We start from the raw sequence: 20,402 nt of genomic DNA, 5'->3' as shown, positions 1-20,402 counted from the left end.
CAATTGGGTCCCCAGTGCTTCTATCAACCTAGAAAATGTGAATAAGATCAACCCAGTAACTTGCAAGCATGTAAAAAAATAGGTCATTTGGCTCCCCTTGTGATGTCAGAAGGGGATAATTCCAATCTGCACTTTTCATTTGCATATCATTAGCTCATTTGCATTTAAAAGGACACACCCCAAAATGTCCATCTTTGCTCACATCTATAAAGTAGCAATTTTAACATGTTATAATAAATTATCTATATGGTATTTTGAGCCAAATCTTCACATATGTACTCTGGGGAAACCAAAGATTTATTTTACATCTAAACAAAGTCTTGTGAAATGTCCCTTTTTAAACAAACAACATCCACAACATCTTGTGCAACAAAAGTTTGTGTTGGTCCTTATGCACTTTCCCATTTATACATTTGTAAATATGCAGACACAGTCTTGTTGTCTTCCCATGTTTTGTGTATTTGTGAAAATGAACAAAGCATAAAAACAGGCCATTTGCATGTTCTCATCCAACATCATTTATCATGAATTAACACAAAAAAAAACCAGTAACCCAAATTCCAATGACATGTTTGGTGAAAGGATTGGGTGAAATTAAAAATAACTTTTCCAAAAACACCACTGGACACAAAGGGAAACAAAGCAGTGCCTCTTCTTAGTATGTTTATTAAAGAAATACTCTCATCATTTACTTTAGGCATTTGAAGACTAGCACAGTCTTTAAAATGTCTTTTTCCATGAGGTCACACGGATTTGTAACAACATGAGGCTGAGTAAACGGTGACATAATTTTCATTTTTGGATGAATTATTCATTTTAAAACTCATATTTGTAAAGCAAAACGAGTAAGTGCTAGTGTTGCGACACGAGGCCCATTAGCCATTGGCTTTCAGTTCGGTCCGTCCACACCTGCCCGATTCCCACAAAGCAAACAACAGCTCAAAGACGCTCGCTGTGAGCACAGAGCATCTACAGTGTGCATGCGGATGAAAGCATGGCATGTGTTTGTGTGAGCAGCGGGGAATAAGGCAGAAGAAAGACGCCGTTCTTCCCAGCGGTGTGGAGTTACAGACACTGGTCTGTTTCAGGACACAGATCAGCTGACCCGATGTCTTCCTCTGCACGATTCAATCCAAGTGGATTACAATCATCACAGACTTTGCTGCCGTACCATGGCTGCAGGAGGCGCAATGATATTACGCAGTGCCCGAAAATAGTCCCCTGCTTTTGAAAGTTACCAATGGGACTATTTCCAGGAGCTGCGTAATATCATTGCACCATGTTACGGCAGCAAAGTCCTTGATTATTACGCCAGAATGACAGTATAGTTTCTAGTCATATCGGCCTAGAAAATCTCAACTTTTTATTTTCCGTCGGTCTTAGTACACAATGTAACTACAAAAGAGTCAAGTTTTAAATAGGAAAAATATTGAAACTCGTTGGTTATTTTTTAGCGCGATGCTAATGGTCTAACTGGATTCAATGGATTATGCTAAGCTATGCTAAAAGTGCTACCATCAGAACCAGACATCAGCTGAATGGATTCCAAAACGGTAAAAATCAAATGTTTAACTCTAGGGGAGCTGAAAAATTCGAATATTTTCAGAAAAAGTGAAGGGTCCCTTTAAGAGCCACAATGGTTACAAACTCTCTTTCTGCCTCTTGTCTTTTAAGTATAATTCATTAGCCAAAAAACCCAAATAATGTAATGTAAACAACAATGGTGACTCAACAGCTGTAAAAATGGCTGAAGGTGACAACAAACACCGTCCATGCAAAGCCAAAACAAATCCACATTAAAATCAGGACAGCATTACCATAAATAAAATCTGAATCAATTACGAAAACTAATCGGCCACTAATAGCACCACTACACTTCACTCCTATGGACTTAAAACTTTAAACATTAAAGCGACTGTCATATTAATCTGCGGCCACACAGAAGCTTCTGGAGATGAGTTGAGACTTGATAGTTTCTTTCATCCTAATAAAGGGTCTAGACGTTTGTGTTGCGTCTACAGAAGCACAGAATTTAATTCAAGACGTCCGCAGTCAATCACGGATAATTACAGGCAACCGTAACATCTCGTCTCCATAAACACCTGCTGGACGAGGTTGCTCTTCCTGTGTAGTTTGGAGATTAACTACCACTTTAAACCCATGCTCTGACATGGTGTGGTCAACTTAGTACATGGCCATATCAGGGGTTTATCCAGAATTTAAATGCCTGACGTGTTTTACTGTCCACAAGGCAAAAAAAACCCAAACCTGACCACTTAAAAATATCACCATGAGAGGTACAATTCTCAAATTGTGCCTGATGAGTTCACCATATTGTTCTTAAATTAAGAGTGATGACTACATTAGCAAACAGCACTGATGAATACGGGAACCGTGTCAAAAAGTCCATTATTGGGCATAGGTGTGGTAGTAAAAATGCCACAGGAAGCCCCGGCGCTTACACACTCACTTCCTGTTTATTCATAGGAGCAGGCAGAGGTTGGAGCAGTCGGCCCACCAGCAGGATATCCGCCGCAGACGAAAAAGAATGAGAGAATAAAAGCGTGAAAGAACGAGAGATTAAAGTCTCTTTCCTGATGTACTCATGACATCAAATGCAAAAATAACAGTGAAACCAGTGGCCCAGGCCAACACAAAACACAGCAGAGTGATATTGCATTATACATGATGGAAACAGATTAAAGACTTTTAAAGGTGCATCGTGTAACTTTTAGAAGGATCGTTTGACAAAAATGCTGTGAAGCATTGATATCTGAAATGATGTATTGTTTGTATTACCTTAGAAAGAGCAGTTTTTTATCTACATAGACCACGACCTCTTACATGGAAGTTGATGTCATGTTTCTACAGTAGCCCTAAATGGACAAACTGTTCTGCAGAGCGCATTTCATCACTACATTATTTTAGACGATGACGTTTGTCCTGTGGTGGCTACCGTAGCTTCTCTATGCATTTCAAAAGGGAGTGGTAAGCTGTGGACTGAGCCGTTGCTTGCAATTCAAACTTAGACACGAAAGGAAATGTAAAAACATGAATCGGATAATAGGTGCTCTTTAAGATGATTGTTTATATATATATATATATATATATATATATATATATATATATATATATATATATATATATATATATATATATATATATATATATATATAGAAGAGCAACTTTGACTGAAATACCCACTCGTTACAACCGAGGTATGCAGCAAAGCATTTGTGAAGCCACAACAAGCACAACCTTGAGGCGGATGGGCTACAACAGCAGAAGACCCCACTGGGTACCACTCCTCTCCATTACAAATAGGAAAAAGAGGCTACAATTTGCACAAGCTCACAAAATTTGAACAGTTGAAGACTGGAAAAATGTTGCCTGGTCTGATAAGTCTCGATTCATGATGGTAGAGTCAGAATTTGGCGTAAACAGAATGAGAACATGGATCCATCATGCCTTGTTACCACTGTGCAGACTGGTGGTGGTGGTGTAATGGTGTGTGGGATGTTTTCTTGGCACACTTTAGGCCCCTTAGTGCCAATTGGGCATCGTTTAAATGCCACGGCCTACCTGAGCATTGTTTCTGACCATGTCCATCCCTTAATGAACACCATGTTAGCATCTTCTGATGGCTACTTCCAGCAGGATAATGCACCATGTCACAAAGCTCTTGAACATGACAATGAGTTCACTGTACTAAAATTGCCCCCACAGTCACCAGATCTCAACCCAATAGAGCATCTTTGGGATGTGGTGGAATGCGAGCTTTGTATATATCTATATATTCGATCATTTCTGGATCTTTCAACCCAAGCCCTTGATAAGGAAGGCATCACTTAAGTACGTTTTCACACAGTAATCAAAAACCTCAAGTTATAATCTTTCACAACTCATCACAGTCACTGCACACATGCACAAAATTAAAGGGACCCGAGTCACATTTAGAGACCGGAGGATGGGCTCCACGGGCTTCAACTATAAGGAAATGCCCTAGCAACCACACAGAGCATCCTAACAACACCCTAGCAACTACCAGGAACACCTCTCAAAATAAATGAAGGCAAAATTAAAATAACATACACATGAATGTACTATTGAAAAGTGGCCTATAACAAATGCAGTGTAAAATGTGGAACATGGATAAAAATGGATAGAAAGATAGACACGAGGTGTTTACAAGGTAAAATTCCTCGAGCAGAAAAAGTGACATCACAAAAACAGGAAACCAAAAAAATCACCGCAAAAAAATACTACATAAACAGAGTCGTGTGTTCCTCTGGAGGTTCTGTAGTGTTTTGTGTGTGTTTGTGCAACACACTTTGGCAAAAGGCTTTGAAGCTTCATTCCGCACAGGCTGTTCTTTGTGTGTTCCTCTATTGTGAAGACAGTTTCCAGAATGGGCCCGACCTGGCCTATCCTCTCTCTGGGGCACAATAGGGGCATTGAGTGGGCACTGAACTGCTTTTGAGCTCTGATAAAGCGCCGTTTACCCTCTTTGCTTTTCCGCCATTAGCCAGGTCTGTCCTTCCATCTTTTAGTAAAGTAGGAGTTCATTGAATGAGGGGAGGGCGTGCGCTCATTCTTCACGGTTCTGGACCGAGAGGTGAATGGGCTTTCAGATGGCTCTAGCCTGGCATTGCCCAACAGGCGGAGCGCAGGGCGGCTTGGCACTACGAAAATAAGTAGGAGGCAAGTGTGGAGAAAATGATTTATTTGCTTGTGTAAAGTCTGACTCTAGACCACAGTACAGACCCCTGGGACTGTATGAAGAAAAGCTTGGTTTATTTTAAAAAGCCAACCGGTTAGGTCGATTATAAAGCTTTTTAAAGCTTCTAAGGTGCTATGAATCAGTCCAAAACTCTATGGGATATTGCAATAACAATTACTGAATCTCATTTCATCCTTAAATATAAAAATGGACCATTTTAAGGACCATTAGGATTTTTTGCATTGTGAGTTTCATTATGTTTACTCCGATGTGTTTTTTTTACTGTGAAATGTGTAATTAAAACACTACAACAAATACTGCTATGAAATTTTTATATTAAAGCAATGACAATAAGGGAGACATGTTTATGTGTTTGTTTACTTAAAGGGCACCTATTATGCAAAATCCACTTTTACAGGTGTTTGGACATAAAAGTGTGTTAGCAACCTACAATTACAAAAAATCTTCCCATTCCATTTTTAATCCCCAATAAACCAAAGCAGTCTCGCCAAGCATGCTTGTTGATTATCTTGTTAATGTGACATCACACTGATAAAGCCCAACCCATGGCCACTGACTGACAGTCCTGCATTACCTAGTGTCCGCCCTTAGCAAGCTGTACGCTGTCCAACATATCTTAATAGCGAGACATTATTGTCTCAGACTGTATTCACAGGAATCAGATATGTATTTAAATGAAAGCTCTCTTTGTTTCTTTTGGTAGGGGAGTGAGGAGCTGTAGCTCATTTGCATTTAAAGGTACCGACACAAAAACAGCAAAAAAAGGGGCAATGTTGGACATGTTATAACAAATGATCTGCGGGGTATTTTGAGCTAAAACTTTACAGACACATTCTGGGCACACCTGAGATTTATATTACACCTTATAAAAATGGGCATAATAAGTGCGCTTTAAAACAAATGTCACAATGCAAAAGTTCTCAAAGATCCTAAACCAGGCTTTAGTGTTTATGCCTGATACAATGCTACTTTTTATTTAGATTTTGGGATGAAATAAAATTCCTAAACAATCTAGACATGTATGAGATTCAGTAAAAAAACTGTTTCCAAAGTCACTGCACCTTAGGGTTAGAACATAAATATCTATTGAGTCTCTACACCACAGTCATCTATTTGAGACAAAGAAATAACAAAATACAACCGCATATAACTGAAAACCTTTACTCAACATCCGGTTTTAGACGTTAACACATTGTGATTTTTGTTCGGTTCAAAGACCCATGATGCACAACCTCCACATCTGGAGGATCTCGAGATCTTTCACAGGTTTCATTTCACTGAAAACGAAACTGCTTTCATTTCTGTTAAAATATGTGGTTCCCACCACAGACTCAACGGAGAGATTTTGCTATAGAGTTTAATCCATGTTATGTAAGACTTTAGTGCAGGATACCAAGAGTCCACAGCAAATAGAAGAGAAGTGTCCATGTTTCCGGTCAGCGTTTTGAACGACAAACAAGACAATTCCCTTGTGTGCAGATTCGCATCAAAGCACTTGTAATGGGGCACTGTCTGACATCTAATGCACTTTATATGCTTTGTGTTGTGATGAAGGAACATGCTTGGGGTAAGATGGTAATTTATGCCCCCGGGCTTCTTGCCTGCCATATGCCGAGAGTTCCTCTCATATTCCCCATGAAAGGAAGACGGGGTGAGATGTTTTCTCCTGCTTTCTCTCAGAGAGAAAAATGAGACAGACGTGTGGTCTGAGGTCTCTCGAAAACTAGCATATAAGTGAAGAGTTTAAGTCTAGACTTCAAGCTTTTATTTTTCAAAATAAGAGCTTAAGTAAACACCTTCTCTAACAAACTAAAACCCCATTCACACAGCACTTTGGTCTCAGAAAATTTCCGTAAATTTGGCAGAGAGGCTTCTGTCCGCATCCCTCAAATGTTCTGGTATCGCTCCCGTGAAGTGAACCTAGTAACATTGCCGTAACATACACGGAAAGCCCTCTGTGTAAACAAAGAGGCAGAAACAATGCCGTAAGGGGCGTGCCGTAGCGTAAATAACAAAAACAGTATTGCGGATATTACAAACGCTCTTTAAATAACAAAAACAATATTGCGCTTTAGACACTTTAGACTTTTGACCAGGTTTTAGTTGGTCAATGGCATAGTCTATTTCAGGGATGCACCGAAATAAAAATTCATGGCTGGAAACTGGGAAAACCTAGGCCGAAAACCGAATCACTGAAAAAAATTATGAAAATTATTAGTACCATTGCATTTATGGCTATCGCTGTGTACTAACTTTACTAGGGGTGTGACGGAACCCCAAACTTACGGTTCGGATCACATTACAGTTTTTGAGGCACAGATCGGATTATTTTTCGGATCAGCAAAAAAGGAGTGAGAAAAAATAATAAAGAAATTGCAAACATTTATAAAAAATAAAAAAGTTGCACATTAAGTAAGGTCTGAAACTGTCTTTATTGTATAAACTTAATATAATTAATTATTATTTTTAAAGCTACAGAAGTGATTTTCTCTTTGTCTTGGGTTGTTTGATTAACGTTAAAAACACAGACTTAAGTAGGATAATGGAGGTTACTGTCTCTTTAAGACCAAATAAGCACAGACTGGTTTCTGTAATCTATACCCTCACTTAAGACATAAAAAATGTTTTTATTAGAAAAAGAATACTGTGGAGATCATTTTGTTTGTGTGTGCCCTGTCAATAACAGAAAGATTTTATGTTCGCTTGCTTTTTGAAACGCGTCTCTCCGTGTATACGACGCAGCATATACAGTCGCTCCAGATAAAAACGCTACGTTTTTTTTCCACTGCTTTATGAGACACAGAAGCGCAACTCTTTCTTAAGTTTACACAACTGATCTTTGAAGGGCATAGTGATAATCACATCTGACTGGAGCTGGACCGGATACATTTAACCGCATGTGCGTAGTCTGCGTACAGAAAGCTGCTCACTTTAGCGACTATTTGTGGTCAAATACGTCCACACCGTAGACATGTTGCTTCAGACAAGCATGTGCAGGTTGTGGTTTCTGTTCGGCCGTATTGTTTCTGTGATAAAAGTCTTTCTGTGATTTTTTCCGGAAAATTTACGGTGGCCAAATATTCGGTGTCTGAATATTCGGTGCATCCCTACTCTATTTTAGTTGCCTCAAAATAGTAACACGCCAACAATGCGCCTGAACATACCTCGTTTTCAGACCAGAAGGTCCATGGGCACAAATGCATTTGATATTTTAACAACGTGGCATTAAATGTAAAAATGATAATTGCGCCAAGATGAAACTTGAAACAAAAAGACACTTGCGCATTTTCGCAAAAGACACAATGCTGCATTGCAGGGTGTATGATAGGGTCCAAAAAGCCACAACGACGCTTTGGTTTTGCCCTGTGGTTGCTAGGGTGTTTCAGGAGCAACAGATTTTTACTTTAGAAAACAACACTTATAATAAAACGCAGCTTTAAAACACAACCGCAAACAAGACAGAAACAGGTGCAAAAGGTCTAAAGATGAAGTCGACATTGAGAATTTAGTATACAGAGACACAGGGGGGTGGTGGTGAAACCTAATTCATCTCCTCTATATAACACTCACACGCCCATTTCTGACAGACAGGGTCTGGACATACTGCAACACTGACCAAACATTTGGTCCCCCTTTTCACCCTTTGACCTTTAACCTGTTGGCCAACATCTTTCATGACCCCTCTGAGAATCCAAGCCACAAACAAGTCCTGTGAAGTGCTAGAACCTGCATGAATCTGAGAATACAAAAATAAAACCGGATAACTTTGGGAAAATCTCTCTGCAAACCTTAAAAATCTCAAAACTACCCCTTGCTAGATGCAGTTACACAAATTCTCGTAAAGATCCTGAGACCACACACATCTAACATTAGCAGAAGCTTCCAGCAAGCTCCCACATGTCTACAATCACAGGCGGCGGCCTGTTGGATGCGATCCGTCCTTGAGGCCAGCACGCCACATTATCAGGATTTTAATGAAGACGTGGTGCATTAAAATACTATTAAAGTGTGCTAGCACCGCTCACAGAGGAGTGTGAGAATCGATCGTGGCTATTTTACGCTTTGTCACTCTGATTAATACAGTAGAGAGTGAGCGAGCGAGCGAGCTAAATACACACGTTGTGTTGCGGTACGTGACAAAAATTCCTATGAAAGAAAAATCTTAAGAAACTGTACACTGTTAATGTGCGGGAATGCCTGGGAAAACGATGATATAGACATCTGGCCTTGGAATGACCTGACACAAGCCCCTTCAAAATCAAAACAACATGCACCATCACTGACCCCGACCCCTAACCCCTCACCTTGGCCGGCATCACTATGGCAACAACCCCCTTCTATCATATGCCAATCGTGGCAACCTGTTCCCTACACCACAACTCTGTCAGTAGCCAGTATGCATGGAAATATCAATCTGTAGTTGTACAGCACATTGCAACTAATATTCACAGAATCTTAAATTTGGACACTTCGCTGGTGACGGGAAAGTTCAGAAATACATGAATAACCTCTGAGATCTACAAAGCAGGTCTGATATGTAAAGCATGTGGCTGTATGCTCGAAGCCATCTCTGCACCTGGGAGAACGTCAGGCTCCACCCATGCTGAAAGCCAAAAAAATTACACCATAATTGGCTCACCTTAAAGGATTACTCCACTTTCGTAAAAATATCCTGATAATTTACTCACCCCCATGTCATCCAAGATGTTTATGTCTTTCTTTGTTCATTCGAGAGGAAATTAAGATTTTTGAGGAAAACATTCCAAGATTTTTTTAATATAGTGGACTTTAGTGGACCTCAACAGTTTCAGTGCAACTTCAAAGGGCTCCAAACAATCCCAACTGAGGCGATAAAGGTCATTTTTGGCAATTAAAAAAAGCACTTTTAAACATAATCTTACCAATTATAATTTTTGCAAAAAATAAGTACTTTTCAACCACAACTTCTCGTCACACTGCTAGTGCAAGGAAGTTGTGGTTTAAAAGTACTTTTTTGTTATATGAGATCCTTATGCCTTGGTTGGGATCGTTTAGAGCCCTTTGAAGCTGCATAGAAAATGTAAACTCTTAAGGTCCACTAAAGTCCACTATATGTTTTCCTAAAAACAAAACAAAAAAACACCTTAGGTTTTAGGTATTTGGGGATTACTATCACACCTAAAACTACAAGACTTTTTGAGGCAAACTATAATAAGTTACTTAAGCAAATAAGGAAGGAACACACCTTAAGTCTTTAACACGACTTCAAGAACAATTTGATCTTCCGTTAAGTGATTTTAATTCAGGCATTATATTACAACCATAAGGAAAAAGAAAGAATTTGCAAAATCCCAAATGGCATAGAACAATATTTTATAACACTTACAGAAAAACGTCTCCCTGTTAATAAAAATTTTTCTTATCTCTATAAAAGATTGTTCACAGATATGGGTGGAAACACCTACAATATCAAGGAAAAGTGGGAAATAGAAGCCAATAGACCCTTTTACAGCTCACGTGATCAAATAGCCTGCGCGCGCATTTGGGCAACAGAAGTGGTGTTATTCCCCATTGGTTCTAACGTGGTAGCAACTCAGAAAGTTTATTAAAACGGTTTCTCAACATCAAAATGTCCCGTTGTTGCGTTTGGTTGCACTAATATAATATACTAATATACGTATATATGTATCTGGCAACTTTATTTTTGGCCATCTGCTAACGTCTTTTATCCACTCCACTATAGTATACGGATCTGGTAGCTGTAGTGAAAATGTTGATAAAGTCAATTTTTTTAAAATAACTTACTGTTTGTGTTGCTTCACTGTTGATTCTTACGATACTTCCGTTGCCTAAATGCGCGCGCATACGCTGCCACGTCATCATTGTGTACAAACAGTAAAAGGGTCTATACAGCAATAGAAGGGAATTCCCTTATGCCATAAGGGAATTAACAGCCAACAATGGAAGGAATTTGACCGGAAACTTTAAATACGTTATTTTTATACTCCTTTGGTTATTTCAAAGTTTGTAAAAGACCCCTCTTCAGCTGTATGCTGGAGACAATGTGACAAAACAGGCGACCATACACACATATTTTGGGACTGTCCAATAATCTTTGAATACTGGAAAAATATTAAAGAAAAGATGGAGAAAATTGTAAAAGGACATGTTCAATTAAATGTACGGTCTTTCTTACTACGGTTATATCAGGTGATGTTTTCAATGCTGACCAAAGATATATTATACGTGTATTACTACTAATTGCTAAGAAAAACATAACTGCTAATTGGAAGTCTGTAAAACCACCAACTGTAATTGAATGGAAACAGAGACTAAAACGGATTAACATGATGGAAAAAATGACTGCATCATTACTGAAAACTGACCTTTTAAATCATGGTTAAAGAATACCTAAATTTATAAATTGGAAAGAGGATATTTTTAATTTTTAATAAATTAATTATTTTTTATTATAAATATCTATTATATATTTATATTATACTTCATATTACTATATGGCTGCATATTACATGTTTGTTGTTAACATTCATATTTGGTACATTAATAAGAGGTAGTAATAGTATTATTGTTTATTATCTTCTATTATAATTTTTTTTTAACCACCTGCCTCAGATAATGTTTTTGTTGTTTTGTTGTGGAAAAGCCACATATGGACATGCAGAAGAGCTGTTGAAAGTACTTTTTTAATGTAATAATACCAACCCTTCCACAGTATTGAAGGCTACAAGCCTAATATTCAAAGAAACAATAAAATTGAAAGAAATGCAAAATCCCATGTTTAATTCAGACTCTTTTGAAGCTCAGCCTGTCCATCCATCACTCTTAAGTTGAGACACTTCACCTCTGGTTCCATCAGTCCCACCCTGAACCATGATTGATGGTCCCATCAGGAGGTGACGGACATCGAGTCACAAGGCTTGGGCTTGACCCCAAAGGATGACATGATCTCTTCTCAAACCTCCGTCCATGTGTTCCTGTGAGGAACTTTTCTCATTTTTACCCAGGCTGCAACTCTTTGCCATTTCTTCCTTCAATTCTATCTCTTTTTCTCACAGTATGATCATGCACAAATGATGTTGAATGGCCGATGTATGGAGAGTAAGCGTGTGCTTGAAGTTAATACAGTAGTGGTTAATAATATAAGTTAGATCTGTTACGGCACCTATAACTAAATACTTGCATGAATATTTTGAAGAAAAATAAAGCCACCATTCAGACAATGTCAGTGAAATGTACAAAACATGACATCCACCAAATTAGGCATGAATACAATAAAGCGTTGCGGAGATCTGGCCTCGTTTGTGTTATTCAAAATCGATTAAAGTTAACAAAAAGATTTTAATAACTTTTTGCCTCCATGGCCTGGAGATGATCTGTGCCAATTTTGGTGCCAATCAGACAAACCACCTAGGACGAGTTAAAATTATGTTTATAATATAATTCAAAATGGCGAACAGGAAGTAGGTTTGACTATGACATATTGGGTACCATTATACTCAGCATTAATCAATAAAGTGAAGTTTTATGACAGTATGGAAATTTTATGAAATGCAATAAGCATTTTTCTTTATATCTTCTTTATATGCAAAGATCATGGGTTCAATCCTAAAACACAGATTTACATTTACAATTATGCAATTTCGAAGACGCTTTTATCCAAATTGACTTACAGTGCATTACAAGTTACACATTTTATCATTATGTGCGTTCCCTGAGGTAAACATTTTATTTAAGCTTTCAAGACAATTATGGACACCTTACAACTCAGTAACAATACAAGCAACAATATAACAAAAAGAACATCAATTCAAGCGTTAAGTCATATAAAACAAATAAATAGTTTAAAACTAAATAAATAAATAGCAATGCTGGCAATATAAAATCTGTTAATCCCTAAATAACAAACAAATAAATGGCTTTCCTCTACTCATTTAAATCATATTTAATAAATGTATTCATTAGCATGTGGATGTGAGAGGGCGCAGTGAGGAGGGGTGGCCGCTCTACAAAGAAGCGCTTGATTTGCTGTGGACAGGTGGTCGAGTCGACCAGTGGTGGCTGCTGCTCTCACAGAGGACCCGCCCACAATGCCACTAAAGACGATTATGCAAATAAAAGACCTTTCTCTGAGACTTTCCCAGGAAGGGGAGAGAGCGAGCGAGAGAAGGAGGGGGAGCTGCACTGCGGACGGCGGGGCAAGTGTGTCTCGCCTGGTGATGAGTTGGATGAAAAAGCCTGTCTGAGAAATTTCTTGTGAATGTTTAAATGTGCAGATGGTTTACCGCAGTTAGCAAAGACACAACTGATGAGCCGAGAGAGAGAGATTCTGACTCTCAGATCTCATAGAGAGAGATTATTGACACTATAAGTACAGCTGACAGCCGGATGTCACAATACTGCTGAGAATATCTACATTAAAGAAATGTGAAAGATTAAAACTTTAATTACAGCCTAATGCACCCATTGGGAAATGAGAACGCGATAGAGACCTGCCTAACTAGACATCATACTTTTTTAAGGAAGCACGACATGCAGAGCACTGCACCGTAAAGTAAATATATTTTATCATGTTTTCTGTTTCCTATGCTTTATTTTTATAGTGATTTTTTTATACTGATACGCATTTTATGTAAAGCAGCTTTCAACAATGCAAAACAGCAAAAGCGTTATGAAAATACATTTGAATTGAATTCAAGTCTCTGAAATGAACACCTGCACAAGAATTGCAGTTCATACAGTTCATCAAGAGAATTCCTGGTTCAAAAATAAAACAAGTTACTTAAAAATTTCCTTTGTGACGCTGTAGCCCTCATCACACTCAGATACTATGCACAGCTATTTCACGTACTACGGCTTTTGATCAGTAAGTCCTATCAATCTGAAATCACTGTTGGTTTGAGTCGTTTATAACATGCATTTAAAAAAGCAACATTCATCAAACATAATCATTATACGTATTCTTTATTATCATGAAAATGCGATAGTCATTGCGCATCTCGTCAGTAAACCCGGTTTCTTGATTAGTAGTAAATCACCATCACCTGCTTTCAGATGGAGCCGCATTTACTGCACAACGACGTAGTTCACTTACAAGCTGAGCATAGATTATCGCAGGCCTAATTATAAGTGAACTACAGCTTTGTGAAGTAAATGCCACTCCATCTGAAAGCAGGTGATGGCGATTTACAAGGGACCGGCTTCAATGACCAGATGCGCACTGACTATCGCACGCAAATGATTGTGCATCCTTATAGCGCATATTGAGTTTTTGCACGAGAGCGCCCTCTGGCTTTTGGATGTAACGGCATTTCATCGTAATTCCTTGAGAAGCATAGCAAGCATCATCGACCAATTTATAGGTGCACCTCTAATTTATGTCAGTGTCTAAACCAACCACACCTTTTTTTGCCACAGTTTATGCATCTGATGGAAAACAAACTGTGCCATATCTCTAATTAGGTTGCTCTGTATTTTGCACCTGGTTACTTTTGGCATACTTCTTGTGTTTCATGTTTATTTATTTTTTATTTAAATGCAAGATACTAGTGTTGTAGTCAAGACCACCTAAACCGAGACCAAGTCATGACCAAGACCAAGACAGGCAGAGACAGAGACAAGACCAAGACTTTAAAGGGTCGAGACCAAGTCAAGCCCAAGACCAAGACAGGCCGAGACCAAGTCAAGACCAAGACCAGTGCAAGTCACTGCATTAAAAACACTAATGATAAAATGTGGAATATGCAAATGATTTGTGTGTGCGTGTGCGTGCATGTGTGTGTGTGTCATCAGAGAAGTTGATAAAATAATCAAAGGCATTGCAGATATGTGGGGATTTATCTTTGTTTATAAGCAAATAAAAGTGAACAAACACTAAAGAGCTGAAATCAACTTAAACAAACACAATGCAGGTTTAATTTTTTATTAAAATTTGAAAAATTGTCATTGGGAGAAACTTAAACAGTGCTTAAACAATGCCAACATCATATGCCAAACCTGAATAAACTGCGTAAAATTAATGATAAAAAATTAATTTGTGATGTGCCATCAGTTGTGGTCTTGACTGGTCTTGAAATAAAATTCTGAGTCCTTTTTGTCTGAGACCGAGACGAGACCGAGTAAAAATGTGGTCGATTCCAAGACGAGACTAAGACCTTAAAAAAGTGGTCTCGAGAACTACAACACTACAAAATACACTTGTTATGAATGTAATTTGTTAGAAAATACTTTTCCCCCCAAACTATATGTGTTGATTTGCTATATAAACAAATGATTTACATAAACCATGCTTGACAATTTTTGTAATAACCAGTTTTTCCGAACCTACGAAAATGAAGATTTTAAGTGAATGTAAACTTTGAGAACCTCTGATCTAGAGGAATGCTGTGTTTATTTTATTGTAAACTGTGTTATTTATAGAGCCATGGTATGATGACATCACAAGCAACAAGAGGAAGTGACCTTTGTCACATGTATTATTGACAACTAGTTACAAGACTTCGCCTGAGGCCAATATGATACAAGCCAAAGGTCAAATTTGTCATTTGCTAGTTGACTACTGTTTGATAGACATCACCTGGATTTCAAATCCTCTTTGGATGTATCTACAAATTTCATTTTTATTTTATTGACAGCACTGGGAAAAAGCACAAGTTGTGAAATATTGGTGGAGGAATGATGGACATATTACTAATTTATGGCCTAGGCCAGAAGAAAAGTGATACTTGCCTTAACTAACAGAAACAGTGTGGTAAATGTCAGGAATATTTCTGTCTGATGTAGATCATGCATAAGCATGCATGCACATTTTAAACGTGCATGTGCGTGTTGGGCATGTCTTATGTATGACTGCTCCAAAATAAAATCTATCTCTGAATCTATCTCTCCCCACCCAGCTCTTTCTCTGCATCAGAAACTACAGGACATGGGGAGCTCATTAGAGAGAGAGAGAGAGAAAGAGAGAGAGAGAGAGAGAGAGAGAGAGAGAGAGAGAGAGAGAGAGAGAGAGAGAGAGAGAGAGAGAGAGAGAGAGAGAGAGAGAGAGAGAGAGAGAGAGAGAGAGAGAGAGACACTTAGCATATCTGGCGTATGGATGTCTCTGTCTATGAGAAGTGGTGCTGGATGTCTCATCTTAGCCGTGATGGCAATCGAGTCAATCTGAGCACCGGCTGAGCACATAGGATAGACTGCATAAAAGCCACGCCCCCCGTTTGCCCCCCATTCTGCCTTAAAAACAAGAGTTCCTCTGTTCGTCTGAGCTGAGCTGTAAAACAATGTTTATTTGTGTGGACAGCTGCAGAGCGCGGCGGGCTCATGTGCGGGCCGTGAGTAGACCGGTGTGCCAAGTTGGATAAATGATAAATGATGGGAGCGTGTTTGCGAAACGCCTCACGGTCCGGAACGGATGCCTCTCAACTGCATTTTTATAATTTTGATAAAGTGAGGTTTTTACTGCACCTTGAGCGGAGTGTTAACCTAGCTAGGCAAATCAGCGTAATGAAACCGGTCACGTTTCGGAAGTGTTTTGACTAAGTGTGACTGATGGGGTTACCATGACTACATCTGAGCTGGAGCTATATGGGAGAGACCGCTAAGCCCCACCCCCTTCACCTGGCATCTGCTCGTACTCGTAACTAAACACAATTACTAGCTACACAACAAGCAAGTAACAAAAAGTAGCAATTGAAGCCAATTTGACAAACTACCCTCAGGTCAGTTTCCTTTAAGAAGTCGTCTCTTTAGTTGGCCCAATGGATTATGGGATGTAAATCCAATATCCATTAAACATTCAAGAAGCAAATATGGATACAATACACAGTCAAATATTGACAACACCATAAAACTCTGAACACACAATCATTAACTAGTCAAAATATCATATGTTGTATGGATAAGGCAGCTATAAAGGGTTACATCATACACAAAGAGTAAGCAAAGATTTCTAATCTTGTCAAACAAATGTTTATGGTCAAAGTTTAAGTCCTCGTGAGCTTGCATTCTGCTGTCAGTTTATTGCACGTGCACAGTTTTTGCGACACAGCCAGAGTAACTTGTTTTGTAATAAAGCGATTTCTCAAAATCGTAATTTTATTACAACTTATATCCTCCAAACTGTTTGTCACAAATGTCCAAATCCTCAGATGGGCTTCCATGTGTTATACATCTGGTCTGTGTTTTTATTAAGACCATTCTGTAGTTGTTTATAAAGCATTTATTACATGTATCGTGCACTGTAGGTACAGACACAATTTAGTACATACTGTGACTTCAGATGCAGCGCAAGATCATCTTAGGCCTAGCAACCCTTTACAACTTCAGATTCTTCACAGCAGGTCAAATCTAGTTTGATTTATATCTTTGTAATTATTTCAGTTTCAGAATACACAGATCAAACTCTACCTCAGCTGAATCACCTGAGCATTGTCTTCTTTGAAATCAGAATTCACAATAATTCCAATATTACAAATGCAATAAACATTTTACCTGCCAATAAAATCTGTCATTAAAAGTCCAATGAGCTCTGATAAATAGCACTGAACTTTTGTAATCATTTTACCCTATGCACAATAAAATTACACAACCTAACGCAACTGTTGTGTAAAGTCAACTAGTCATTTAAAGCATGCACTAAAACGTCAATAACATGACAAAATAAGTCTCTAAATTTGTGCGTGGCACAAGATGTTTCAACGCTCAAGCAAAATAAGTTAAAACAAAGTTTGTAGTTCTGGCAAAATGTTTGCTTTGTTGGTCTGGGTTCACAGAAGTTAGGTGAACTCATTCATCTGTCATATATATATATACAGGGTTCCCACACCTTAGTTAACTTCAAATTCAAGGACTTTCCAGGTCCAATACCCTCAAAATCAAGGACTAAATGTGGGGACACATTTCAAGTGAGAGCATGGTTTCATCGTGTTACCTTTTAAGATACATTGTTACAGTTCCCATTTGAGGGAACTCGTGCTGCGTCACTGCAGTGACACTTTGGGGACGCCTCCAGGGGTAAGTGTGTCTGAATGTGTATATCAAATTCAACATATGGTGAGGCTTAACAACTAAGACAGGGTGACGCGGGAGCAAAGAAGTATATCGCTATCTAAAATATTTCCAAAGACGGTGTTACAGGGACGCAGGAAGTATGGCAAGGGAGACGCAGCGCCTCGTTCCCTTCTCAGGGAACAACAGTTAGATATGTAACTCAAGACGTTTTCATTTGTCAAACATAACTATGCAAAAAAGCATTTTGGTATGAATCAACATTCGCATACAGAAGATATAAGCATTTAAAGTAAACAGTTTAGCACGTGTGCTTAAAATGTATAGAATTTTTGATATTATCCTACACTACACAGGGAATAATATGGATTTTTTCCCAGAAAACTTCTAGCATAAAACAGATTGAATCACTTTTAATGAACTGTATCTATGTATGTATAATTTCAAAAACTTCCCAGGGACTTGAATTTTTTCTCCCAGATTCACAAACTTTCAAGGATTTCAAGGACCCGTGGGAACCCTGTATATATATATATATATATAAAAAGAAATCTTCCAAGCCATTGGAGCTGTCACACTATCTTCCCTACAGACCTATTACTGTGTGTTTTCTCAAAGCTAAGTTTGATGAAATACTGTGTAAATTAGTGTTTGATCAACAGAGAAATAAAATGAAAATGATTTCCAGTGTTCCTATGTTAGCAATAAAATAGAGCAGGATGGATTTTCTGTAGATTTGATGGTTCCCTGAAGAAAAATTCATGTTTGAAACAAAAAATAAATAACCATATCAACGAAGCCAAAATCTGCAATCCACACTTTTGTGAAAAGATGTAAAACACAAAGACAACAACATCATCATTACCATTATCAGCAAACAGCATAATCTTACCTGTGCATAATCTCTCTCCAGTGTCGCCTTCTTCTGACTGTACGTTCTGCAAATAAACACAAGAAAATACAGATCAGGGCTTTCAAATTAAAAAGTCTTAATATAGAAATAATATCAGACAGCATGCGTCACCAGCTGAAAATTGGTTTCAGATGGGAAACAAATTATTACGTTTTAAAGGTCCAATGAAATCAAAATATTTTTTTCCTATTAGTAAATACATAAGCCTCAAGTATATATATATATATATATACCACTGTAGTCCAAAGCGCTAACAAAATTCACATTCAACAGACATAAGCACTTAAAACTTAAAGGGGGTCACACACCGGACGAGAAGCGCAGAGCCGCATTGCGTCTAGGACAACACGGAGGTATCGTAAACCGGAAATGTACATTAAATAGTGCGAGCTTAGTCAGATAGCATGTACTACAAAATGCTTAATATACGATAGTAGCCAATGTTAATTGCTAACGATTTGGGACAAATATGATGTTATTTAATGTTAAACTACGTGAGTGGTGCAATAGAGATTTGAGCAGTGTCCAGAGTCATAGAGGACAGCCGCCAAGAGACGCTGCTGGTGTGCGTACATTCATAAAAAATGATGTGTTCTGTTTATAGATTCATGGCACAACGCTTCTCGTCCGGTGTGGGGCCCCCTTTCCAATGTCGTCACGTGCACTAAAAAATTATTTTATGACATTATCGCCAAATGTCCTGTCCTATCAAATGCTCTTTAGACACTAAACTGTCCCGCACAGTACATTAACTCTTTCCCTGACATTGACAAGTTATCTGGTCAATTAACTCTTTCCCCGCCATTGACGAGATATCTCGTCAATTAAGAGAAAACGCTTCCCCGCCAATGACGAGATTTTCCGTCTTTCCGCAATACCGCTATTATCCACCTTCCGCAACTTTTTAAAACCGGAAGTATTGCCCTATGGCAAGCTGCTGCATGTCCGTGTCTGTTTTAAAGATCGCTCTGAATGGGATCTCTATGAAAAGTCTGTCACAAAAATGGAATTATCTCTGCTTTTTGCTCAAAATGTGGTGTTTTTGCAAAAACCTACCCATATTCAAAAGCTGATTGCAAAAGAACCACTGAAGGTAGGATGAAACGGTTTTTTTTTTTTTTTGAAAGCAGAGGGTCTGTTCTTTCATTTGGTATATTGTATGTTTATTTATTTAAAGAAGAACATTTTCTGGAAGGCATTAAACTTTGGTGAAAATCATGAAAAACGCTGGCGCTGGCTGCCAACTTTTTTTAAAAACGCTGGCGGTGAAAGAGTTAAGAGAAAACACTTCCCTGCCGATGAGGAGTTTTTATGGCAATGCATATTTCTGCTATTATCCACCAGGTGGGATTATTATCCAACTTAGCATCCACTAAGTTAACTCCTTGTTTGTTTTGATCATTGTTCTGAATCTGATCTTTAACAAAAGTCTTTTACAAAAAATGCAGCTTTTTGCTCAAAATTTTATATTTTTGAAGAAACCTAACCATATTTGAGAGGTTATAAAAATAATACAAAGGGAGGATGAAATTTTTTTTGTTTGAAAGCAGAGGGTCTGTATATTCACATATTTAAAGAAGAACATTATATGGAATGCATTAAACTTTTGTTCAAATCATAAAAAATGCTGGCGCTGGCTGGCAACTTTTTAACAAAAAAACGCTGGCGGGGAAAGAGAGTTAAAATATTAAACACCACAACCATTGTAAACATCACTGATGAGAACACGAGACAAACACCACATGCAGCTTT

The 20,402-nt window shown here is 38.3% G+C and overlaps 1 protein-coding gene across 2 annotated transcripts in view; it reads right to left on the bottom strand.

The window, feature by feature from the left end:
* LOC135739791 (F-BAR and double SH3 domains protein 2) overlaps positions 1 to 20,402 on the bottom strand; it is an 89,901-nt gene that overhangs the window by 48,830 nt on the left and 20,669 nt on the right. For both annotated transcript variants that reach the window (XM_065257842.2, XM_065257843.2), the window contains exon 3: positions 18,630 to 18,675. In XM_065257842.2, the coding sequence (XP_065113914.1) occupies positions 18,630 to 18,675 (46 nt within the window). The remainder of the gene's footprint in view (positions 1 to 18,629; positions 18,676 to 20,402) is intronic.

The sequence above is a fragment of the Paramisgurnus dabryanus genome, chromosome 9 (genome assembly GCF_030506205.2).
Source record: "Paramisgurnus dabryanus chromosome 9, PD_genome_1.1, whole genome shotgun sequence".
Classification (NCBI taxonomy): domain Eukaryota; kingdom Metazoa; phylum Chordata; class Actinopteri; order Cypriniformes; family Cobitidae; genus Paramisgurnus; species Paramisgurnus dabryanus.
This window is presented reverse-complemented; position numbering and strand designations above follow the sequence as displayed.